The 25,796-nt window shown below is 45.0% G+C and overlaps 1 protein-coding gene across 2 annotated transcripts in view; it reads right to left on the bottom strand.

The window, feature by feature from the left end:
- Positions 1 to 25,796, bottom strand: part of pde8a (phosphodiesterase 8A) — a 204,699-nt gene that overhangs the window by 37,165 nt on the left and 141,738 nt on the right. For both annotated transcript variants that reach the window (XM_085968311.1, XM_085968312.1), the window contains 7 exons: positions 20,497 to 20,637; positions 19,193 to 19,281; positions 14,656 to 14,704; positions 14,512 to 14,560; positions 4,303 to 4,377; positions 1,893 to 1,963; positions 1,391 to 1,555 (listed from right to left, as the gene is read on the bottom strand). In XM_085968311.1, the coding sequence (XP_085824437.1) occupies positions 1,391 to 1,555; positions 1,893 to 1,963; positions 4,303 to 4,377; positions 14,512 to 14,560; positions 14,656 to 14,704; positions 19,193 to 19,281; positions 20,497 to 20,637 (639 nt within the window). The remainder of the gene's footprint in view (positions 1 to 1,390; positions 1,556 to 1,892; positions 1,964 to 4,302; positions 4,378 to 14,511; positions 14,561 to 14,655; positions 14,705 to 19,192; positions 19,282 to 20,496; positions 20,638 to 25,796) is intronic.

Here is a 25,796-nt window from a genome sequence, read left to right as displayed (position 1 = left end):
AATAACTTGTTACAAGAGCCTCCGATAAAACTCCATTCCTGTTGAGATTGTTTTCTGCGTTAGACACATACCAGTCAGTGGGTCAGTTTGGGAGCCCAAATAACGGGATCATGAGCGGCAGATTCAGTAGTCCATTCCTGAGCATGTTAGTCACAGCAGTAGCTGCTTATTCAGCAGAGTAGGGGTTATACAATATGCAAAGGTGAAATATGTCACATCTTCCCCACCCATTCAGTAATGTCTCGGGTAGCCCTGAGTGAGGACTGCCCTTTTAACAGAGACCGCAACATCTGGGAACTTAAGGCCACTAAAGACCTGTCTAGAACACTTTCATCTCAAGTTATTCTTCTCAAAAGAATGGTTGATACAAATCAGTACATCCTCAGCACTCTGAAGGAAATGCTCTGGTGTTAGATTTTGGGTTTGACACACTGCTGTGTGATCATCAAATCTAAATAGAAACTGATTAATGAGAGCTGCCATCTGCCCCAGGGACTCTGCGCTTTAGCACCTGGTCGGTCAGAGATTGTAAACTTATGTGCTGAGGTAGTATCTATGGCGTTTCATCTCGTCCCCCTTTTTCCCCACCCCACCTTTGTTGAAGCACGGCTGCTTGCTGGGATATGGCCCTTGGCACCTCCAGCCCTCCGATACCTTACTGAAGTAACTTTTCACGTTTCAGCCTGGACAATGAGTGTCGGCAGACTATTCAACTGCAGAGGGCCAATGCTCTTCTCATCTGTTGTCTAGACATGTGCAGCAGGGGTCACCAGACAGCAGGCAGGATCAAGAAGCCTGGCCGCTTTTCTCTCTTTCCCTCCCACGACATACAACTCCTGCTTATGTCTAGCAGTGCAGTTAGTGCACCGCATTTAGAGGGCAATTCATGCTCCAGAAATAGAGCTGAGGGTCCACAAAAACAAAGGGATTGACAGCACACCTTAGCAGTAGTGACCTCACACTTGGGGGACACTCATTGCTGAGCAGCTTGCAGGGACGCTTTCTGGGAAATGGCAGAAGATGGCGGTCTGGGAGTCTGCACTGCACTGGAAGCCTGATCGGCAGTCGGGCCAAGTTTAAAAAAACTACTAAACACTGAACCCAGACTCGGTTAAAGCAAAATGGAAACTGAAAGATTGTGGATTTGGGAATTGATGTTTGAGTGAAGAGGAGAGGAAATCAAACGGGGTACAGGTAACAGAAAGGTTTGAATGGCTTCTTCTGATTCCCACATCTCCTACCAAGGTGCCTCTCCCGTGCATTACACACTTTTACACACGCATATTCCTCATGTGCGTAAACTCAGTCTAACAAAAGCACTGAAAAGTTACTAACATTCCACAGGGCTTTGTTAAATGCTTCTGAAGGATGTAGTTCAAGCTGAACTTACTGACATCAGCCCGTCGACCAGGTCGCTGGTGTGTGGGTCATCATCCTTGCTTCCGAGCTGTGGAGAATACAGCTCCGTGGTTCGGAGAATTTCCAGCACACGATCCAAAGCTTCGGCCACTGGCTCCGAGCTGCTCTCTTGTGCAATATTTATGATATTTATTACCTTCAAAATAAGGTTTAACAAAAGGAACCGATTAACAACATACAATAAGTGCTTCACGTTTGAGCTATTTACAATCAGCACCCCAGAAACAATTTGTGCCTCATTAGACTTGAGTGGGACTTGAACCCATGTCTTTCCGACTCATGAGGCGAGAGGACTACCACTGAGCCAAGGCTGGCACCGTAGTGTACATATTAAGGTATTCGCTATCACTGCTTTGCAGTTAGTTCATAAAATGCCATAAAAAAATTGTAAAATTTAATATAATGAAAGTACTTTAAAAAATACACTAGATTACATTGCTTTATTTCAGGATTGATTTCCAATTCAGTTCTACCTTGGTAATAGGAGCTTCAATGGTCATGGAATGTATCCTAGCAATAGAGGATCTCCTAGGCTGGGAGCTACCTGTGGATTGAACAAAATATGATAGACATATTAATAAAGATACTAAAGAGGCCAGAACTTGTGGAGATTGAATCTTTCACAATCTTTCTGCACCCCTTGTATCACTGGTTTTGACCTGTACTCTCTGGTTATGTATCTAAACAAAGCGTGTTGACTACCTATACAGCAGCTGAACAGGATTTAAAGATCTCAGAACATTCGTAAAGCAACATTACCAATAAATTGGGCATTACATGTAACACATTAATTACAGAGGAGTTTCCCTGCTGTCTGCCACAGGGAAAGTCATCGCAGGACTCCTCCTCAATCGCCTTCTCCCAGTGGCCGAAGAGCTCCTCCCAGAGTCACAATGCGGATTCCGCCCACTAAGGGGCACAATGGACATGATCTTCACCACACGTCAATTACAAGAGAAGTGCAGGGAACAGCACCAACCGCTGTACATGGCCTTCTTTGATCTCACAAAGGCCTTCGACACTGTTAACCGTGAGGGATTATGGAGTGTCCCCTCCTCAAAGTCGGCTGCCCTCAAAAGTTTGTCACCATCCTCCGCCTGCTTCACGACGACATGCAAGCCATGATCCTGACCAACGGATCCACCACAGACCCAATTCACGTATGGACCGGGGTCAAGCAAGGCTGTGTCATCGCACCAACACTCTTCTCGATCTTCCTTGCTGCAATGCTCCATCTCACCCTCAGTAAGCTCCCCGCTGGAGTGGAGCTAATTTACAGAACAAACGGGAAACTGTTCAAGCTCCGTCGCCTCCAGTTCAGATCCAAGGTCGTCCCATCCTCTGTCGTCGAATTACAGTATGCAGACGACACTTGCGTCTGTGCTCACTCGGAGGCCGAACTCCAAACCATCGTCAACACCTTCACCGAAGCGTACGAGAGCATAGGCCTTACACTAAACATCTGTAAGACAAAGATCCTCTACCAACCTGTCCCTGCCACACAGTACTGCCCCCCAATTATCAAAATCTACAACAAGGCCTTGGACAACGTGGACCACTTTCCATACTTTGGGAGCCTACTGTCAACAAGGGCAGACGTCGATGACAAAGTCCAACACCGCCTTCAGTGTGCCAGTGCAGCCTTCGGTCGCCTGAGGAAGAGAGTGTTTGAAGACCAGGACCTCAAACCCGGCACTAAGCTCATGGTCTATAGTGCAGCAGTGATACCCGCCCTGCTGTATGCCTCAGAGACATGGACCATGTACAGCAGGCACCTCAAAGCACTGGAGAGGTACCACCAACTCTGCCTCCGCAAGATCCTGCAAATCCATTGACAGGATAGGCGCACCAATGTCAGTGTTCTCGCTCAGGCCAACATCCCCAGCATCGAAGCTTTGACCACGCTCGATCAGCTCCGATGGACGGGTCACATCGTCTGCATGCCCGATACGAGACTCCCAAAACAAGCGCCCTATTCGTAGCTCCGGAACGGCAAGAGAGCCCCAGGTGGGCAGAGGAAACGCTTCAAGGACACCCTCAAAGCCTCCTTGAAAAAGTGTAACGTCCCCACCGACACCTGGGAATCCCTGGCCCAAGACCGCACAAAGTGGAGGAGAAGCATCCGGGAAGGTGCCGAACACCTCGAGTCTCTTCGCCGGGAGAAAGCAGAAGCCAAGCGCAGGCAGCGCAAGGAGCGCACGTCAATCCAAGCACCCCACCCACCCGCCCCTTCGACCACCGTCTGCCCCACCTGTGACAGAGACTGTAGGTCCCGCATTGGACTCATCAGTCACCTGAGAACTCATTTTTAGTGTGGAGGCAAGTCATCCTCGGTTCCGAGGGACTGCCTAAGAAGAAGAAGAAGAAGAAGCCATGTAACACATTAATCACACTAATTAGCCAGCCAGGTCACAGGTAGACTGCAATGCTATTCTATTCCAGCTCTTGAGGGGCCTCCCTGCAGTGCAACCCCATCAAGAACACTTGCTGGTTTGACACTGCTAATGTCAGTCAATAACCAGCCACTAGGAAGTGGCAAAGCATGGCTTAGGATGCCTTGCCCCCTGCTTGTCCTTCCTTCCATGTTATAATTTGATATACACAGAACTAGAAAATACTTAGCTCAAAGTATTGAAATGCACCAAAAAGCATAAAATTTGATGCTAAAATACAACTGGAGTCACAATGAATCCAGAATGTTAGGTTAACTATTACTTTTAGTAAGGCCTTAAAAAAGCATTTATGCCCTTTTTAACCAAGTGTCATACTTCAACTCCTAGAACATACTGTAGTTTTAACTGATGCTTTCCAAGGTCACTGTTTCACACTGCGAGAGATAAATCAACAGCAGAGGTTATTGTGACCTTGTAGCATTTAACATACCATCACTCCCCCGTGATGTGTTGGATCGGACATCGGAACTTTTCCTCCTGTCTTTGTGTTTGCAAGTATGGATGTCTGTAAAGGAAGCAATGAACCATTAAACCAAATAGGATAAAGGCTTCTCTCTCCTTCCCCTCTCAACACTCTCACCCTCTTCCTGACAACAGGATGCTGCAGTCTAGCCCACATATCTCCATGGATACCATCAACACGAATCCTTGACCTATCAGCCATTCTTCCCTCCCATCCACATGGCTCTAACAAAAGATTGAAAACCTATCTCCAGGGAAAGGATCAGAGTGGAGACCGGGGTTCAGACTGGGCACTGGAGCTCAGTGTTGGAGGCTTCAGTTGATATCAATAGGCAGGATTGTTAACTTTACATTAAGGAGGAATGGTGGCTGTGAAACCCATCCTAACAGTCCATTGGAGCTCCTCCATCGTGGCCAATGTGTTGCTTGCTCACTTACATTAGTGAACAAACTTGAAGGGTTTTGATAGAGTAAATAAGGAGAAACTTTCCAGTGGCAGAAGGGTTGGTAACCAGAGGACACAGATTTAAAGTAATTGCCAAAAGAACCAGGGGGAAGATATGGGGAATTTCTATTAAGCAGCGAGTTGGTGTAATCTGGAACGCACTACCTGAAAGGTTGGTGCTAAGGGAAATAGGTACTTACTATCCAGGCCCCTCATAATTTTATAAGAACATAAGAACATAAGAAATAGGAGCAGGAGTAGGCCAATCGGCCCCTCGAGCCTGCTCCGCCATTCAATAAGATCATGGCTGATCTGATCCTAACCGCCAATCCACTATCACAGAACCATCTCCTGAATCTAACAGAATTAGACACACGAAATAGGAGCAGGATCAGGCTACATGGTCCCTGGGCCCGCTCCGCTACCCACAGGGCCATGTCCGATCCGAACCTAGACTTATGTCCAAATTCCTGCCCGCTCCCCGTAACCCTTAGTTCCCTTTACTTCTAGGAAACTGTCTATTTCTGTTTTAAATTTATGTAATGATGTAGCTTCTACAGCTTTTTGGGGCAGCATATTCCATGGGCCTACCACCCTCTGAGTGAAGTAGTTCCTCCTCATCTCAGTTTTGAAAGAGCAGCCCCTTATTCTAAGACTATGCCCCCTAGTTCTAGTTTCACCCATCATCGGGAACATCCTCCCCGCATCCACCCGATCCAACCCCTTCACAATCTTATATGTTTCAATAAGATCGCCTCTCATTCTTCTGAACTCCAATGAGTAGAGTCCCAATCTACTCAACCTCTCCTCATATGTCCATCCCCTCATCCCCGGGATTAACCGAGTGAACCTTCTTTGTACTGACTCGAGAGCAAGTATGTCCTTTCTTAAGTATGGACACCAAAACTGTACGCAGTATTCCAGGTGCGGTCTCACCAATACCTTGTACAACTGAAGCAATACCTCCCTATTTTTATATTCCATCCCCCTAGCAATGAAAGCCAACATTCCATTGGCCTTCTTAATCACTTGCTGCACCTGCATACTAACCTTTTGAGTTTCGTGCACCAGGACCCCCAGATCCCTTTGTACTTCAGTACTTTCCAGTTTCTTGCCATTAAGATAATAACTTGCTCTACGCTTTTTCCTGCCAAAGTGCATAACCTCACACTTTCCAGTATTGTATTCCATCTGCCAAATCTCTGCCCACTTACTTAGCCTGTCTATGTCCCCTTGCAGGTTTTTTTTATGTCCTCCTCACTCACTACTTTCCCTCCCATCTTAGTATCATCTGCAAACTTTGATATGTTACACTCGGTCCCCTCCTCCAAATCGTTAATATAGATTGTAAAGAGTTGGGGACCCAGCACTGACCCCTGCGGAACACCACTAGTTACTGATTGCCAGTCTGAGAATGAACCATTTATCCCAACTCTCTGCCTTCTGTTAGATAGCCAATCCTCTATCCATGCCAGAATATTACCCCCAATCCCGTGATTTTTTATCTTAAGCAATAATCTTTTGTGTGGCACCTTGTCAAATGCCTTTTGGAAGTCTAAATACACTACGTCCACTGGTTCCCCTTTATCCACCCTATATGTTACTTCCTCAAAGAACTCCAGCAAATTTGTCAAACATGACTTCCCCTTCATAAAACCATGCTGACTTTGTCCTATTAAATTATGATTATCCAAATGTCCTGTTACTGTCTCCTTAATAATGGACTCCAAAATTTTACCTACCACAGATGTTAGGCTAACCGGTCTATAGTTTCCAGCCTTCTGTCTACTGCCCTTTTTAAATAAGGGTGTTACATTAGCAGTTTTCCAGTCTGCCGGGACCTTTGCCGAGTCCAGGGAGTTTTGGAAAATTATTACCAATGCATCCACAATCCCTACCGCCACTTCCCTCAAGACCCTAGGATGTAAGCCATCAGGTCCAGGCGATTTATCCGCCTTGAGTCCCATTATTTTACCGAGTACCACTTCCTTAGTGATTTTGATCATGTTTAGCTCCTCCCCCCCTTTAGCCCCCTGTTTGTCCAGTGTTGGGATGTTCTTAGTGTCTTCTACTGTAAAGACTGATATAAAATATTCATTCAGTGTTTTTGCCATCTCCATATTTCCCACCATTAATTTCCCGGTCTCATCCTCTAAGGGACCAACATTTACTTTAGCCACCCTTTTTCTTTTTATATAACTATAAAAACTCTTACTATCTGTTTTTATATTTTTTGCTAATTTACTTTCATAATCTATCTTCCCTTTCTTAATCAATCTTTTTGTTATTTTTTGCTGTCTTTTAAAGTTTTCCCAATCCTCGATCCTCCCACTAGATTTGGCTACCTTATATGCCCTTGTTTATAGTTGAATACTATCCTTAATTTCTTTACTTAGCCACGGATGGCTGTCTTTTCTTTTACACCCTTTTCTTCTCAGTGGAATATATATTTTTTGGAAGTTGTAAAATAACTCCTTAAATGTACATCACTGATCATGTATCGTCTTACCCTTTAATCTATTTTCCCAATCCACTCTACTCAATTCCGCTCTCATACCTCCATAGTCTCCTTTATTCAAGCTTAGCACGCTTTTTGAGATCCAACCTTCTCACCCTCTAATTGAATATGGAATTCAACCATGTTATGGTCACTCATTCCAAGGGGATCCTTTACTAGGACATTTTTAATTAATCCTGTCTCGTTACACAGGACCAGATCTAAGGTTGCTTGCCCCCTGGTCGGTTCAGTTACATACTGCTCAAGAAACCCATCCCTAATACACTCAATGAACTCATCCTCAAGGCAGCCCTGCCCAATTTGATTTGTCCAATTAATATGATCGTTAAAATCCTCCATAATTATAGATGTTCCCTTATTACAAGCCTCAACTATTTCCTGATTGATACTCCGTCCAACAGAGTTGCAACTGTTCGCAGGCCTATAGACTACGCCCACTAGTGTTTTTTCCCCTTATTATTCCTTACCTCCACCCAAACTGTTTCATTATCCTGATCTTTTGACCCAATATCATTTCTCTGTATTACAGTGATTCCTTCCTTTATTAACATAGCCACCCCACCTCCCCTTCCTTCCGGCCTGTCCTTCCTGATCGTTAAATAACCTGGTATGTTTAATTCCCAGGCATTGTCACCCTGCAGCCATGTTTCTGTAATGGCCACAAGATCATACCCATATGTAGTTATTTGTGCCATTAACTCGTCTATTTTGTTACGAATGCTACGTGCATTCAGATAGAGAACTTTCAAATATGTTTTGTGACACTTAGTTCCTGCTTTTGCCCTTTTTATTACTTTACCTTTTACTCCATACCTTCTGCCCCTTCCTGACACGCTCTGGTTTTTAATTTCCCCACTGCTACCTAAGTCTATGACCTTCTCTATTGTCATTTTTATTATTTGCTCTCTAGGAACACCTCAATTAAGTCTCATCTCAGCCTCCTCTATTCCAAAGAAAACAACCCCAGCCTATCCAAACATTCTTCATAGCTAAAATTTTCCAGTCCTGGCACCATCCTTGTAAATCTCCTCTCTACCCTCTCTAGTGCAATCACATCTTTCTTGTAATGTGGTAACCAGAACTGTATGCAGTACTCCAGCTGTGGCCTAACTAGTGTGAAAATAGTTCAAGCATAACCTCCCTGCTCTTATATTCTATGCCTTGGCTAATAAGAAAATAAGAAATAAGAGCAGGAGTAGGCCATACTGCCCCTTAAGCCTGCTCCGCCATTCAAAAAGATCATGGCTGATCATCGACCTCAACTCCACTTTCCCGCCCGATCTCCATATCCCTTGATTCCCCTAGAGTCCAAAAATCTATCTATCTCAGCCTTGAATATACTCAAAAGATTCAGCATGCACAGCCCTCTGGGGCAGAGAATTCCAAAGATTCACAACCCTCTGAGTGAAGAAATTCCTCCTCATCTCAGTCTTAAATGGCCCACCCCTTATCCTGAGACTATGCCCCCTAGTTCTAGACACTCCAAACAGGGGAAACAACCTCTCAGCATCTACCATGTCATCCCCTTCAGAATCTTGCATGTTTCAATGAGGTCACCTCTCATTCTTCTAAACTCGAGAGTATAGGCCCATTCTACACAATCTCTCATCATAGGACAGCCCGCTCATCCCAGGAATCAATCTAGTGAACCTTCGTTGCACCGTCTCCAAGGCAAGTATATCCTTCCTTAGATAAGGAGACCAAAACTGTGCACAGTACTCCAGGTGTGGTCTCACCAAGGCCCTGTACAATTGTAACAAGACTTCCTTACTCTTATACTCCAACCCCCTTGCAATAAAGGCCAACATGCCATTTGCCTTCCTTATTGTTTGCTGTACCTGCATGCTAGCTTTCTGTGTTTCTTGCACGAGGACACCCAAATCTCTCTGAACACCAACATTTGAAAGTTTCTCACCATTTAAAAAATATTCTGTTTTTCTATTCTTCCTACCAAAGTGAATAACTTCACATCTCCCTACATTATACTCCATCTGCCACCTTACTGCCCACTCACTCAGTCTATCTATATCCCTTTGCAGGCTCTGTGTTCTCCTCACAGCTTACTGTCCCACCTAGCTTTGTATCATCAGCAAACTTGGATACATTACACTCGGTCCCTTCATCTAGGTCATTAATATAGATTGTAAATAGCTGAGGCCCCAACACTGATCCTTGTGGCACCCCACTAGTTACAGCCTGCCAACCTGAAAAAGATCCGTTTATCCCTACTCTCTGTTTTCTGTCCGTTACCCAATCCTCTATCCATGCTACTCTATTACCCCCAACCCCATGAACCCTAATCTTGTGCAATAACCTTTTATGTGGCACCTTATCGAATGCCTTTTGGAAATCCAAATATACTACATCCACACGTTCCACATTATCTACCCTGCTAGTTACATCCTCAAAAAATTCTAATAAATTTGTCAAACACGATTTCCCTTTCATAAAACCATGTTGACTCTGCCTAATCATGTTATGATTTTCTAAGTGACTTGATACCACATCCTTAACAATGGGTTCCAGCATTTTCCCGACGACTGATGTCAGGCTAACTGGCCTGTAGTTCCCTGTTTTTCTCTCCCCCTTTTCTTGAATAGTGGTGTTACATTTGCGACCTTCCAATCCGCTGGGACCATTCCAGAATCTAGGGAATTTTGGAAGATCAAAACCAATGCATCCACTATCTCTTCAGCCACCTCCTTTAGAACCCTAGGATGTAGGCCGTCGGGTCCAGGGGATTCATCAGCTTTTAGTCCCATTAATTTCTCTATTACTTTTTCTCTACTTATATTAATTACGTTAAGTTCCTCACCCTCATTAGACCCTTGGTTCCCCACCATTTTTGGTATGCTTTTTGTGTCTTCTACTGTGAAGACAGATACAAAATATTTGTTTAACGTTTCTGCCATTTCCTTATTCCCCATAATAATTTCTCCTGTCTCAGCCTCTAAGGGACCAACATTTACGTTTGCTACTCGTTTCCTTTTTACATACTTGTAGAAACTCTTACAATCTGCTTTTATATTTCTTGCTAGTTTTCTCTCATTCTATTTTTTCCCTTTTTTGCACTTTTTTGGTCACCTTTTGCTGGTTTCTGAAACTCTCCTAATCCTCAGGCTTACTAATATTCTTTGCAACATTATAAGCTTCTTCTTTAAATCTATTGCTAACCTTAACTTCTTTAGTTAGCCACGGTTGGATTATTTTTCCCAAGGAGTTTTTGTTTCTCAATGGAATGTATTTTTGTTGAGAATTATGAAATATTTCTTTAAATGCTAGCCACTGCTGATATACCACCATACCTTTTAATCTATTTTCCAATCTAAGTTAGCCAACTCGCCCCTCATACCTATGTAATTGGCTTTATTTAAGTTTAAGACTCTAGTTTCGGACTTAGGCAAGTCACTCTCAAAATTAATGTGAAATTCTATCGTATTATGATCACTCTGCCCCAAAGGATCCTTTACTATGAGATTGCTAATTAACCCTGTCTCATTACACAATACAAGATCTAAAATAGCCTGTTCCCTGGTTGGTTCCATGATATATTGTTCTAGAAAACTGTCCCGAATGCATTCCATGAACTCATCCTCCAGGCTACCTTTGCCAATTTGATTTGTCCAGTCTATATGAAGATTAAAGTCCCTCAAGATTATTGCATTACCTTTGTTGCAATAATAATAAAGGAAAGTATCCAGTATGCCTTCTTAACCACCTTATCTACCTGTCCTGCTACCTTCAGGGATTTGTGGACATGCACTCCAAGGTCTTCTGTTCCTCTACAATTCTCAGTATCCTACCATTTATTGTGTATTCCCCTGCCTTGTTAGCCCTCCCCAAATGCATTACCTCACACTTCTCCAGATTGAATTCCATCTGCCACTTTTCTGTCCACCCACTTGACCAGTCCATTGATATCTTCCTGCAGTCTACAGCTTTCTTCCTCACTATCAACCACTTGGCCATTTTTTGTATCATTGGCAAACTTCTTAATCATGCATTGAAGTTATGGGGAAAGAGCAGGGGAATGGGACTAATTGGACGCTCTTTGAAAGAGCTGGCACAGGCACAATGGGCGAAATGACCTCCTTCTGTGCTGTACCATTCGATATTTCTATGAACAACACATTCGATTTCAGAAATAATGCATTATGTTGCCATGCATTATGTTGCCATTTAGTTAAAAAAAAACCTCAAATACCTAGTTTAGGATCTGAAATGAACATTCAATTTGCCTGCATCAGGGGATCTTTTTAAGAAACCTTTCATTGATATTAAACTGTACAGATTCCAATCAGTCTAGACCCCACTCAGGCCTTGGTTGGAGAGATGCACAATAAACCAGTGCTCAGATCTCAACATCTGAGACAGTTACAGCTACGTTCAACCAGTCCCTGTGGAGGAGGAATTCCTGGAGTGTTTACGGGATGGTTTCCTGGACCAATATGTCGAGGAACCAACCAGAGATCAGGCCATCTTAGACTGGGTATTATGTAACGAGAAAGGATTAATTAGCAATCTTGTTGTACGAGGCCCCTTGGGTCGGAGCGATCATAATATGATCGAATTCTTCATTAAGATGGAGAATGAAGTAGTTGACTCAGAAACTAGGGTCCTCAATTTAAATAAAGGAAACTACGATGGTCTGAGGAGCGAGTTGGGTAGGATTGATTGGGGAATGGCACTCAAAGGGTTGACGGTGGATAGGCAATGGCAAACATTCAAAGACCGAATGGATGAACTACAGAAGTTGTTCATCCCAGTTGGCATAAAAATAAAACAAAAAAGGTGACTCAACCGTGGCTAACAAGGGAAATTAGGGATAGCATAAGATCCAAGGAGAGCACATACAAATTGGCCAGAAAAAGCAATAATCCTGAGGATTGGGAGCAGCTTAGGATTCAACAAAGGAGGACAAAGGGATTAATTAAGAAAGGGAAAATAGAATATGAGAGTAAGCTTTCATGGAACATAAAAACTGACTGTAAAAGCTTTTATAGATATGTAAAGAGAAAAAGATTGGTGAAGTCAAGCGTAAGTCCCTTGCAGTCAGAATCGGGGGAATTTATAATGGGGAGCAAAGAAATGGCAGACCAACTAAATACATATTTTGGTTCTGTCTTCACAAAGGAGGACACAAATAACCTCCCAGAAATACCGCGGAACATAGGGTCTGATGAAAGGGTGGAACTGAAAGAAATCAGTATTTGTAGGGAAATGGTGTTAGGAAAATTGATGGGACTGGAGGCCGATAAATCCCCAGGGCCTGATAATCTACATCCCAGGGTACTTAAGGAAGTGGCCCTGGAAATAGTAGATGCATTGCTGGTCATCTTCCAGAACTCGATAGACTCTGGAACAGTACCCATGGATTGGAGGGTAGCTAATGTTACCCCACTATTCAAAAAAGGTGGCAGAGAAAAAGCGGGGAATTATAGACCGGTAAGCCTGACATCGGTAGTGGGGAAAATGCTAGAGTCCATTATAAAAGATGTAATAGCAGAGCACTTGGAAAGCAGTGACAGGATCGGACAAAGTCAACATGGATTTACAAAAGGTAAATCATGCTTGACTAATCTACTGGAATTTTTTGAGGATGTAACTGGTAAAATAGATAAGGGAGAACCAGTGGATGTGGTGTATTTAGACTTTCAGAAGGCTTTCGATAAGGTCCCGCATAAGAGGTTAGCGTGCAAAATTAAGGCACATGGGATTGGGGGCAAGGTATTGACTTGGATAGAGAACTGGTTGGCGGACAGAAAGCAAAGGGTTGGATAAAACGGGTCGTTTTCCGAGTGGCAGGCAGTGACTAGTGGGGTACTGCAAGGATCGGTCCTAGGACCCCAGCTGTTCACAATATATATTAATGATCTGGACGAGGGAATTGGATGTAATATCTCCAAATTTGCAGATGACACAAAGCTGGGTGGGAGGGTATGCTGTGAGGAGGATGTCATGAAACTCCAGTACGATTTGGACAGGTTGGGTGATTGGGCAGAAACATGGCAAATGCACTATAATGTGGATAAATGTGAGGTTATCCACTTTGGTGGCAAAAACAGGAAGGCAGATTATTATTTGAATGGCAATAGATTGGGAGAAGGGGAAGTGCAAAGAGACCTGGGTGTTCTTGTGCACCAGTCGCTGAAGGTAAGCATGCAGGTGCAACAGGCGGTTAAGAAGGCAAATGGTATGTTGGCCTTCGTAGCAAGAGGGTTCGAGTACAAGAACAAGGATGTCTTGCTGCAGTTGTACAGGGCCTTGGTGAGACCGCACCTTGAGTATTGTGTGCAGTTTTGGTCACCTTACCTGAGGAAGGACGTTCTTGCCATGGAGGGAGTGCAGCGAAGATTCACCAGGCTGATACCTGGGATGGCAGGAATGACGTACGAGGAGAGATTGTGTCAATTGGGCTTATACTCACTGGAGTTTAGAAGATTGAGAGGGGATCTCATCGAAACCTATAAAATTCTGTCAGGTCTGGACAGACTAGATGCAGAAAGGATGTTTCTGATGGCCGGGGAGTCCAGAACCAGGGGTCATAGTCTAATGATAAGGGGTAAGCCATTTAGGACTGAAATGAGGAGGAATATCTTCACCCGGAGAGTGGTGAACCTGTGGAATTCTCTGCCACAGAGGGCGGTGGAGGCCAGTTCATTAAATATATTCAAGAAAGAGTTGGATATATTTCTTGAGGCTAAAGGGATCAAGGAATATGGGGAGAAGGCAGGGACAGGGTACTGAATTTGGATGATCAGCCATGATCTCAATGAATGGCGGAGCAGGCTCGAAGGGCCGAATGGCCTACTCCTGCTCCTATCTTCTATGTTTCTATGTTTCTATGTCCCGTAACACATGCTTTCTTTTCTCATCCCTGCCCCACCAAACAGCAGATTTCCCATGACCTACATTGTGCGGTTTTGGTAGCAGCTGGCGAGATCTACAAAAGGCAAAAAGAAACCCTGCACATGCTCAGTAATAAAGACACTGACTGATCTGGGACCCAGGGCTAGAGAGCTCCCTTTAAAGAAACTGTTTCCTTCGCCATATGACCTTAGACTAATTGAAAGTGACCCTCGCCCGAGATTCCAATCGAGAGTGACCCTCGCACCAGTTACATATTATTCACTTATTTTCGGAAACACACAGCTGCCACTCAGTTTGCTGCTCGGAGGGGAAACGCATAAGAAACACATCAAATAATACAGTACCTGTTTGAGACTCTGCCTGAACCCGATCACATAACTGAGATTTATCAGCCTGTAGAAACACAAGAGGATTGTATGAAAAAAAATTGCTCTAGATAAGACTGAAAAGGAGAGAAAAGGAAGTAAGCACAGATCTCACACACTTACCTTGTTTTCATTACATGGCCTCTTAATAGACACATAGTGTCTGATTTTCCTATTGAAAAAAGAAGCTTTAATTAGAATATTTATAAATTCCTGCAGCACAGATCTCTAATGATAACACAGGCCCAGAATTTGTGATGGATAATAATGGCAAACTGTCAGTGTTCGCCGTCAATACTTCTCTGAAGCTGATCGCAATTTCAGGATAGGAACATAAGAAACAGGAGCAGGAGTCGGCCATTTGGCCCTTCGAGCCTGCTCCGCCATTCAATAAGATCATGGCTGATCTTCTACCTCAACTCCACCTTCCTACATTATTCCCATAGCCTTTAATTCCCTTAATATTCAAAAATCTATCGATCTCTGTCTTGAATATACTCAACCACTGAGCCCCCACAGCCCTCTGCGGTGGAGAATTCCAAAGATTCACCACCCTCTGAGTGAAGAAATTTCTCCTCATCTCAATTCTAAATGGCCAACCCCTTATTCTGAGACTGTGATCACTGGTTCTAGCCTCCCCAGCCAGGGGAAACATCCTCCCTGCAGCTACCCTGTCAAGCCTTTAAGAATTTTGTATGTTTCATTGCGATCACCTCTCATTCTTCTAAACTCTAGAGAATATAGGCCTAGTCTACTTAATCTCTCCTCATAGGACAATCCCCCCCATCCCAGGGACCAGTCTGGTGAACCTTTGTTGCACTCCCTGTATGGCAAGTATATCCTTCCTTAGGTAAGGAGACCAAAACTGTACACAATACTCCAGGTGTGGTCTCACCAGGGCCCTATATAATTACAGTAAGATGTCTTTGCTCTTATACTCAAATCCTCTTGTAATAAAGGCCAACATACCATTTACTTTCCTAATTGCTTGCTGTACCTGCATGTTAACTTTCAGTGATTCATGTACAAAGACACCCAGGTCTCTCTGAACACCAACATTTCCCAATGTCTCACCATTTAAAAAAAAAATTCTGCTTTTCTATTATCATCAGCAAACTTAGATATATTATGTTTGGTCCCCTCATCCAAATCATTGATGTAGATTGTGAATAGCTGAGGCCCAAGCACTGATCCTTGTGGTACCCCACTAGTTACAGCCTGCCAACCCAAAAATGACCCGTTTATTCCTACTCTGTTTTCTGTTCATTAACCAATCCTCAATCCATGCTAGTATATTACCCCCAATCTCATGAGCCCTAATTTTGTTTAATAACCTCTTGTGTGGCACCTTATTGAATGCCTTCTGAAAATCCAAATACACCACATCCATTGGTTCCCCCTTATCTATTCTGCTTGTTACAACCTCAAAAAACTCTAACAGATTTGTCAAACACGATTTCCCTTTCATAAATCCATGTTGATGTAGTGCATGTGCATCTAAACGCAGAAATCCTGGTGTCATTTCATGCTCTGACACAGGCTGCGCTGTGGACCTGCCACCCCCATAGCCAGCTATCAGTGAAACTGACAAAAACTTGGGCTTTTACGTGTTAATATCACTGTTAAATACCACATTAAATGTAAAGCCTTGTTGGAATAGGTATAACTGGGGCTTTAACTGCGTATTGCCTGCTAAACAAATGCTCTGGCCCATAAAAACTAATTTTTATATTTGTGGAGTGTCAAATTTCTATATTATGATAAAAACTACAAAACATTTTAAAGTTTGTTCATGAAATTTCAGCTTCTACCTTATCCCCATGTGAAAGTCCAGATCTTTATTTTGCTGTTTGTAACATTTTTTAAAAGTCTGGATAAAAGCAGCTCCTCATTTCCTGGTTTGCTGTTTGTGAGAATTCTTCAATGTGATTGGCTGCTTAGACAGCTTGTTGATATCACTTCAGCTCTTCGCTGGAAATCCACATGACAGAGCGCTGCAATCAGTTACACGTCGCTAAAGGCAAACTTCTCGTCACAGAGATTGCGAGATCTCTGTGGGCAGCTTTCTTCGGGGCCAGCGGCGAGTGCCTTTGCTTCGCCGCTGACCGCAAATTATGGGCCATAGAATTTAAAACCTGGGAGAACGGAGCAGATAAACTGAATAAAGCAAAAAGAGACAGCATGCAGTTACAGTCCTTCGGAAAATTTTGTCTCTGCAATTAACCAACATTAAACTCACCTGAATCAGAAGATCCTTTTTAGGAAACCATTAAAAAAAATTAAACTGCACAAATTACATCTGGTCCAGACCCAACTCTGACCTTGATTAGAGGCCTGTGCAACAAACAGGTTCAGGTCCCCACCCCACCACCAAGCCCCTCATTCTTCAATAAAACATCATGTGCCCCGTTCATTGTCTGTCCTAATTAGCTGGCGTGGGCCAACATTCAAATCCTGATTTGCCTTTAACTTTGTTCTGAACAAATATCAGTTTTACACTTTTTGCACAAAAATGAAGCAAAGAGCTGGTCAATGAAAATGGAGTTATGGGGGGAAAATTTCAGCTGATTTGCACCTCCCATTAGCGCCCTGAGAGGGCGCAAAGCAACTAGCGCCTGGGCACGGCGCCGCTAACGCCTCCCGCGAAATTCAGCGGGAGGTTAGCGGCGGCGGTAACTGTTAGCACCTCCGGCAATGACATCATCGCTGTGCGCAGCGCCCCGGCTGCGATCTTCAGTAGCGCCCCTGACTTACCACCGAACGCTATGTCCAACAGGGTCAAGGGGGCCTACCTGCGGCCGGGGCAGCGCAAATTAAAGGGGAGGTGCCAGGCGGCCATTTTTGTTGCTGGCTGCCTGCCACCTGCCCCTGTTCAGCTGTGCAGCACCCCCACAAGGTGCTGGCTGCGCTCCGTGAGCCCGGCTCTTCTCTCGAGTGCCGGGCTCTTTTGCCGGCACTCCGATCCCTGGTGGCCCAGCTGGGCCCCGGGTCGCGCTGCGCTAGGCCCCTCCCCTTTAATAAGGGGAGGAAGGCCTGCAGTACCGCGGCGCAACGTTCCGCAGAGCGTGGCGCTCCTGCACGTAGTGCCGCAATATTCACTTGCAGCGCCCCAAGAGGGAGGTGGGATGCGACACAATTTTGCCCCCATGAATCCTTAAAGGGGAGCAAAAATAGGAATTTTTGTTCATTACTTTTGCTTCCAATCAGCTGATGTACATAAACATACATGGTGTTCCTTCCCCACTACACCCCAAGTCTTGTAAAATAGACAGCGACCTAGAAATTCACTTTGGGGCGGCCAGCTCGCTCGCGCCCAAAAGTTAGCGCTGGGTGGGGAGCCATTAGCGATCGTCAGATATTCAGTGTTTGCGCCCCAATTCGGAACCGGGCGCTATACCAGGGTGTGCCCGCCTCCGCTTGGGGCGCTGACACTGAATTTCAGCGCTCTTGGCGCCGCTGCGCCAGCCGCTGCAGAGCGGCAGGCTGCGGTACTGCAGGCCTCCTCCTTCTCTTAAGGGGGAGCTGCCTGCAACGGGGAGATCGCCGCTGGAGAGTGCCGGCAAATGAGCCCGGCACCACGGAGAAGTGCCGGGTTCGCGGAAAGCAGCCGGCAATGCCGCGGGGGGGGGGGTGGTGGAGGAGGCCGGGGAAGGAGGTGCGGGCAGGCGGCCGCCGAAGAAGCGGCCGGCCGCACCTTCCCCTTTAAAGCGCCCCACTAAGGCTACAGCACGGCCCCGTTTTCTGGTCGCTGTTTGCGGCCGCTTCGGAGGAGGCGGCCGCTACTAAATATGGGGATCGGGCCGGTTTTGGGGCGGAACTGGGGCACTGCGCACACCGATGACGTCATCGGTGCCGGCGCAGCGCTAACGGCTACCGCCGCCAATACCGCTGCGCTGAATATCAGCGCAAACTCATTTTTGGCGCAGAAGCCCTCTTTAGGCGGTAACTGGCCGCAAAGCTGGCAGCGCCTTAATGAATTTCTAGGCCAGCGACTCCAGACAAAAGTACAAGCAAGAAGCGTAGATGAAATTTCTTCTCGTAACTTTTGGTAATCTAGGTTTGGATTTCCATCTCCTGATCCACCAAGTCTGCAGGTACCTTAACCATGTGCACCATTCAGTTCAGGTAAGAATTCATTCTCAACCCTTGACTGAGCATGCCAGGATGGAGTTGGTGGTGGCGAGGTATAGCTCTCCAAGTCGGAGCAGGGGACAAGGAACCAAATACAAGACATTGGCCTGCGTTATTTCCCTCCATCCAGCTCGACATTCACCAAGCAGCATTGGCAGAGACTTGGCAAACTCCCTCCAATAAATCGTGTTATGCTTCCAGCTTTTTGGGGGGCGGGAAGGGGAGAGAAGCAAGCGGGCCAAAGAGGTTAGAAACTTGAATAAGGGGAACACTGTAAAACAATGACCAAAAGTATAGACTAGGAAAGGGGACAGAAAGTGATTCACTCTGCAGTAAATTGTTTAGAAGCTTGGAGTGCAGGAAATAAGGGAGTATAATTAATCAGTTAAAAGAAAAATCACAAGAATTAGCTTGTATATAATATGGAACAGAAACACAGGATGCAGAGGTTAATGTTACAGCTCGTGTGCAAGGCTTAGATTTCAGTAATCTGCTCTTTTGGACCAGATAGCGAAGACACTACACTCACCCTCCCTGCCCTACGACAGGAGTTATCTTCACATTTTGCTGTACGCTGTCGCCATTTCTTTTTCTGCCGTAGTACATACCTTGCCACTCCTGAAAAACCATGAGCACAAATAGTTTAAAATAAGAATTCATCAAATTGAAATATAATTGTGTTCTGCCAGCAGAGAGATCAGGGCAGCTCATTTTTCTCCCACTGGTGTGTGAGAAATTCCTCAGATTAGGTAACTGGATTCCCTTGGTCAATCCTGCATTTGAGCAATAATTATTCATGATCCAGATCTAGGTATCTTCAGTTTGCCATATAACAATAACAACAACTTGTATTTATACCTTTAACGTAGTAAAATGTCCCAAGGTGCTTCACAGGAGCGTTATAAAACAAAATTTGACACTGAGCCACATAAGGAGATGTATAGGGCAGATAATCAAAAGTGTGGTCAAAGGGGTAGGTTTTAAGAAAGAAAGACTTGCATTTATATAGTGCCTTTCACAACCACCGGATGTCTCAAAGCACTTTACAGCCAATGAAGTACTTTTTGAAGTGGAGTCACTGTTGTAATGTGGGAGGAACGTCTTAAAGGAGCAGAGAGAGGTAGAGAGGCGGAGAGGTTTAGGGAGGGAATTCCAGAGCTTAGGGCCTAAGCAGCTGAAGGCACGGCCGCCAATGGTGGAGCGACTGAAATCGGGAATGTGCAAGAGGCCAGAATTAGAGGAGCGCAGATATCTCGGAGGGTTGTGGGGCTTAAGGAGATTACAGAGATGGGGAGGGGCGAGGCCATGGAGGAATTTGAAAACAAGGATGAGAATTTTAAAATCAAGGCGTTGCTTAACCGGGAGCCAATGTAGGTCAGTGAGCACAGGGGCAATGGGTGAATGAGACTTGGTGCGAATTAGGACATGGGCAGCCGAGTTTTGGATGACCCCAAGTTTATGGAAGGTAAAACGCGGGAGGCCGTTCAGGGGTGCATTGGAATAGTCAAGTTTAGAGATAACAAAGGCATGGATGAGGGTTTCAGCAGCAGATGAGCTGAGGCAAATCAGAGATGGGCGATGTTCCAGAGGTGGAAATAGGCAGTCTTAGTGACGGCGCGGACATGTGGTCGGAATAATGATGATTGAGTATTCACCAAAAGTGACCACCAGTCACAGCGAGTCCTTTATTATGACAGATTGTTTAAGTTAAACACTCTTCACAAGAGTGAAATAGAGAGGGGGGGTAAGAGAGAGAGGAGGAGGGAGGGAATGAGCGAGACAACGACAACCACCTCCCCCCGCCCCCCCGGGGTCACATCGCCAACCGCTCACCTTTCCTTTTTTAATACAGGAGTTGATCGTGTCTAGAAGATCAGCTTTATTTTTATCGCTCTTGGGCACTTCAATTAGCTCCTTCCCTACCAATTCCTCTCGCCGATAGCCCATCATCCCTTCAAATGTAGGATTCACGTACTGCATAACACAAGCAAAATTTGTTATAATTTAAGGCCTGATGTGTATGTTCCAAACAGAAGACTGTTATTAAATATTTACAGTTCAGCGATTATTAGTTAGGGTCTCTGTTGCCCAGATAAACTTTCTTCAGGGACATGATTGGAAGTTTAAGGTTCTTTAGTGGTGGTTCAGATTCTACATGGATGATAACTTCAAGACTTAGTGAGAACTGTGCTAGGAAGTGAACAAAATGGCACTCAACAGCCCTAGTCAGCTGAGGGAACAAACCTCTACACTGTTCCTGACTAATTATAGGAACGAGTACAATCTATGCAGAGACACATCCAGTCCTCATTAACCAACATGGCAAAACTGTCTTCTACCGGTAGGGTTAGATCTTTGAAGAGAAGTTTCGCCACTGTTTTGCATTACCACTGAAACTTTAGTTGGAGGCATTGGCCTTAGCATCTGGTTACATTTGCAAAGCTGTTCTACATGTGGTGTTAAGCCCAATTGATGCAAGATAGACTTCTCCATCCTTGTCGCTAGTATATCGCCAGGAAGCAGGAACCATATTACAGCATTATAAATGTATCCTCATTCTCCCAGATAGGAGAAAGTCTCACTCAAAACACAGATGAGCAGGTTCCTTCCATCAGCAACAGTACCAACCTACAGAACACCAACATTTTACTGGGGAGCGAGGGGAATGATTTAAGCGGCAGCATGGCTCAGTTGGTAGTACTCCTGCGTCTTAAGTCACAAGGTCATGAGTCCCTCATCTCACCGGCACAGAAAGCAGAATGGCCGCGATCTGTCAAAAATTGCAGCATTCAGCTTTCTGTTCTGGGGAGATCTCTAAATCATCCTGAGAGGAAGGAATTAACCTGGAGTACAGATTGTCAGTGTTTGACAGCTTCAAACAGCTGTCAAACACTGATATTTCATCTATCAAATGGTCTTGACAGATGAATTATCAATCTGTGATGTCACCTGTTGCCGGGTGGCCCTTAATTGGCCTGCTTGTCAATCAAGTCAAAATCGCGTGGGTTGGCTAGAACTCGATGGAGGCGTGACTACAACCCCGAAAGTTGTAGTCCCGCCTCCTGCCCGCCTCCTCAATGAAAATCCAGCCCATTGTCTTTTGGGTGAGTCGTTAAGCCAAGGCCCCATCCGCCTGTTGAAAGTGGAGCAGGAAGTTCTCCTAGTGTCCTGACCAACATTCATCCCTCAACCAACATCAAAACAGATTGACTGGCCATTTATTTCATTGCTTTTGTGGGACCTCGCTTACATAACAGTGACTGCACTTCAAATGTCATTTGTTGGCTGTGCTTATTGTAGACACAGGTGTTGAACTGTTGGGCTAAAAAATACCTGATGCTGCCCAGCTAATGCTTTTACTTGGCAATAGGATTTCTTCAGAAAAACACGATTTGATAGTTCTCTGCAACTACACTTCAATCCTGTAGAAAGTATATACAGACCCTTAATTTTAATATTTCTTGAAATGCTTTGCCAGGCAAAAAGGTTTTACAAAGTTAAATAAAATTGGTAAATGTAACAAGCAGTCTTTCACCGATAAGGCAGGAAACATGGCTGTGACTGCAGGGGGTAGTGACAGTCAACAGAGATAAACACCCCTCCCCCCCCCGCCCCCGAGTATTGTAGACATGGGGCTTGATTTTCATTGGGCCATTGAGGCGGGATTGGAGGCGTGTGGGGGTTTAAAATCGCGAAATCGGGGGGCACGAACCCATCTCGCTCCCAACCCGCCTCCATGCCAGTTTCAAAGGAGGCAGATACCCGACCTGTGCTGGGAAGGGGATTAGTGCCAATTAACTGCCTGTTAACAGGTAGTTAACAGGCAGTTTTTAGCCTAATCCCTATTTTTATCCCTGAAGTGTGGGATTCCCGACGGCTTCAAACCACGCCAAGTTAGCGAGGCAGACCGTCAGGCTGAAGGGCTTGGAGGGATCGAGATGTCCGGTGTTCAGGTGAGTGATGTGTGCATGAGTGCAGAGGTAAGTGTGTTTGGTGTGTGTAAAGTGTTTAAAGAAGTTTTACTTACCTTTACAGCCTTCCTTCCTTCAGGTCTCGGGTGTCCCTCATCTCACCGGCACAGAAAGCAGAATGGCCGCGAGCTGTCAAAAGTTGCAGTATTCAGCTTTCTGTTCTGGAGAGATCTCTAAATCAGCCTGAGTGGAAGGAATTAACTTAGTGTACAGATTGTCCGTGTTTGACAGCTTCAAAGTTGTAGTCCCGCCTCCTACACGCCTCCAGTATCAAAATCCAGCCCATGGTGTCTCTGGTGACCTTTCTGAGGTGAGAAGTCAAACCTTTGAAGTTTTGAAATGCAGAATACGACGTAACTCATGAACCGAACCAAGTGGTTTTCTGCCACCTTTGTAAACTTCAGGAGTGAATGAACAATATGGGGCTGTGGTAAGGACAATCTGAATAATAGCCACACAGGATGTGTGATTGTAAATGTTTGACAGCACAAAACAGCTCAGACCAACATTAAAGGAACATTTCACTATCTCTGAATGAATGATTTAATGCAAAAGACAAGGAAAGCTGTATAAAACACGGTGGCTAAAGAAAATCAGCACTGCAGTCCGAAGGTGGTGGCTTGGCCAGTCATCTCGCCTAGGAGGATCGAGCTGCAGTCGGGGGAAGGAGGGGCCTGGCCAGTTTTTTCGCTCACAAGGACCTACAATCAACGCTGGACGGATCATCGGCGGGTGGGTGTCTGTATGATTTCTTGTAATATTATTGGTGAACTGCTCGAATAGTGGTTGGGCTTTTGAATCTGTCTTAGGAACAATAAAAGGTTAAAGACAGAACCGTGTGTCTGGTGTAATTTCTCATAAGTCTCAAGTCCGAACTCTCTAACCTGTTGGACGGGGCGAGGGGTAATTCCACACGTCTTACAATCCTGAGGCAACGTTCACCTTCACGAACTACATGCTCGCCGCCCATTTCTTACTCCCACGAGCTCAGCGACTCTTCCTACACATGACTAACGCTTCACATCGAGCACTCACACAACAGCCCCGACTCCCTGCAGCTTCCTTCTTCTGTTTTTTATTAGCTAAGCAGGCAGAGAGCTGTCTGCAATCCACAGCTTACTGGTGATACATAACCTAATAGGATACAGCCGTAGCAACAGGCCTCAGTACAGGCTGCTGTGAAGCCATTGGAATACTTGGGAATTTTAAAACTTGAAAAATGTAAACATTGCTTAAAATGTGTCTACATTTAAGGTTTAATTCACAGTTGAAAGGATTTCATTCACTGACATTCTCCTAATTCAGAATCAATAAATTCCACAAGACAGAACACCAAGTTAATTTTCCTCTGAAATAAAACATTTTTGAACCATAACTTTTAGGCCCCTGTATATTAAAAATCTAATATCTGCACACGTCAATTTTTCCCATGACAAATTCCTATGTCTGCATTCACAGTAGAAATTGTCACATTGTATTTAAACCCTCCCCCTCCCACCACAGCAGCATCACCACTGGTGGAAAGCTGTAATTACAGTCTGACCAGTTTACATAGGTAATTTCCATTGTAAATGTGGACATAGGAACTTATGATGGAAATATAAAAGTAAAGACAGAATGTATGGCTTTATGTTGGGGACTAAATTATGTTTTTTTAAATTAGTTCCTGGGATGTGGGTGTTGCTGGCAAGGCCAGCATTTATTGCCCATCCCTAACTGCCCTTGAGAAGGTGGTGGTGAGCCGTCTTCTTGAACCGTTGCAGTGCGTGTGGTGAAGGTGCGCCCACAGTGCTGTTAGGGAGGGAGTTCCAGGTATTTGACCCAGCGATGATAAAGGAATGGCGATGTCATAAATCGCAACTTCTACAAGAAGTACTACTGAACGGCCAGCTGAGGGCGCCGCCCGAGGAGTATACTCGGGCGTGGGCCCACCTTGGCCAGAGACAGTCTGGAAACAGGAAGCTAGTGACTACTAACTAGACCTCCATGCTTTGTTACAAGTCGATTAAAGCCTTGCTTTATGTACAACCAAGTGCGTAGTGAGTCTTTATTATGTCAGGCGACATATTTCCAAGTCAGGATGGTGTGTGACTTGGAGGGAAACTTGGAGGTGATGGTGTTCCCATGCGCCCGCTGCCCTTGTCCTTCTAGGTGGTAGAGGTCGCAGGTTTGGGAGGTGCTGTCGAAGAAGCCTTGGTGAGTTGCTGCAGTGCACCTTGTAGATGGTACACACTGCAGCCACGGTGGGCCAGTGGTGGAGGGAGTGAATGTTTAAGGTGGTGGATTACATAGGATATACAGCACAGAAACAGGCCATTCGGCCCAACCAGTCTATGCCGGTGTTTATACTCCACACGAGCCTCCTCTTGTCTTTCCTCATCTAACCATATCAGCATAACCCTCTATTCCATTCTCCCTCATATGCTTATCTAACCACCCCTTAAATGCATCTATACTATTCGCTTCAACCACTCCCTGTGGTAGCGAGTTCCACATTCTCACCACTCTCTGGGTAAAGAAATTTCTTCTGAATTCCCTATTTGATTTTTTGGTGACTATCATATATTGATGGCCTCTAGTTTTGCTCTTCCCCACAAGTGGAAATACTCTCTCTGTATCTACTCTATCAAAACCTTTCATGATTTTGAAGACCTCTATTAGATCACCTCTCAGCCTTCTCTTTTCAAGAGAAAAAAGAGACCCAGCCTGTTCATCCTTTCCTGATAGGTGTACCCTTGCATTTCTGGTATCATCCTTGTAAATCTTCTCTGCACCCTCTCCAGTGCCTCTATATCCTTTTTATAAACAGGAAGGCAGATTATTATTTGAATGGCAATAGATTGGGAGAAGGGGAAGTGCAAAGAGACCTGGGTGTTCTTGTGCACCAGTCGCTGAAGGTAAGCATGCAGGTGCAGCAGGCGGTTAAGAAGGCAAATGGTATGTTGGCCTTCGTAGCAAGAGGGTTCGAGTACAAGAACAAGGATGTCTTGCTGCAGTTGTACAGGGCCTTGGTGAGACCGCACCTTGAGTATTGTGTGCAGTTTTGGTCACCTTACCTGAGGAAGGACGTTCTTGCCATGGAGGGAGTGCAGCGAAGATTCACCAGGCTGATACCTGGGATGGCAGGAATGACGTACGAGGAGAGATTGTGTCAATTGGGCT

The sequence above is a fragment of the Somniosus microcephalus genome, chromosome 27, assembly GCF_052327205.1.
Source record: "Somniosus microcephalus isolate GS21.2 chromosome 27, FLI_Smic_1.0, whole genome shotgun sequence".
NCBI classification, from domain to species: domain Eukaryota; kingdom Metazoa; phylum Chordata; class Chondrichthyes; order Squaliformes; family Somniosidae; genus Somniosus; species Somniosus microcephalus.
This window is presented reverse-complemented; position numbering and strand designations above follow the sequence as displayed.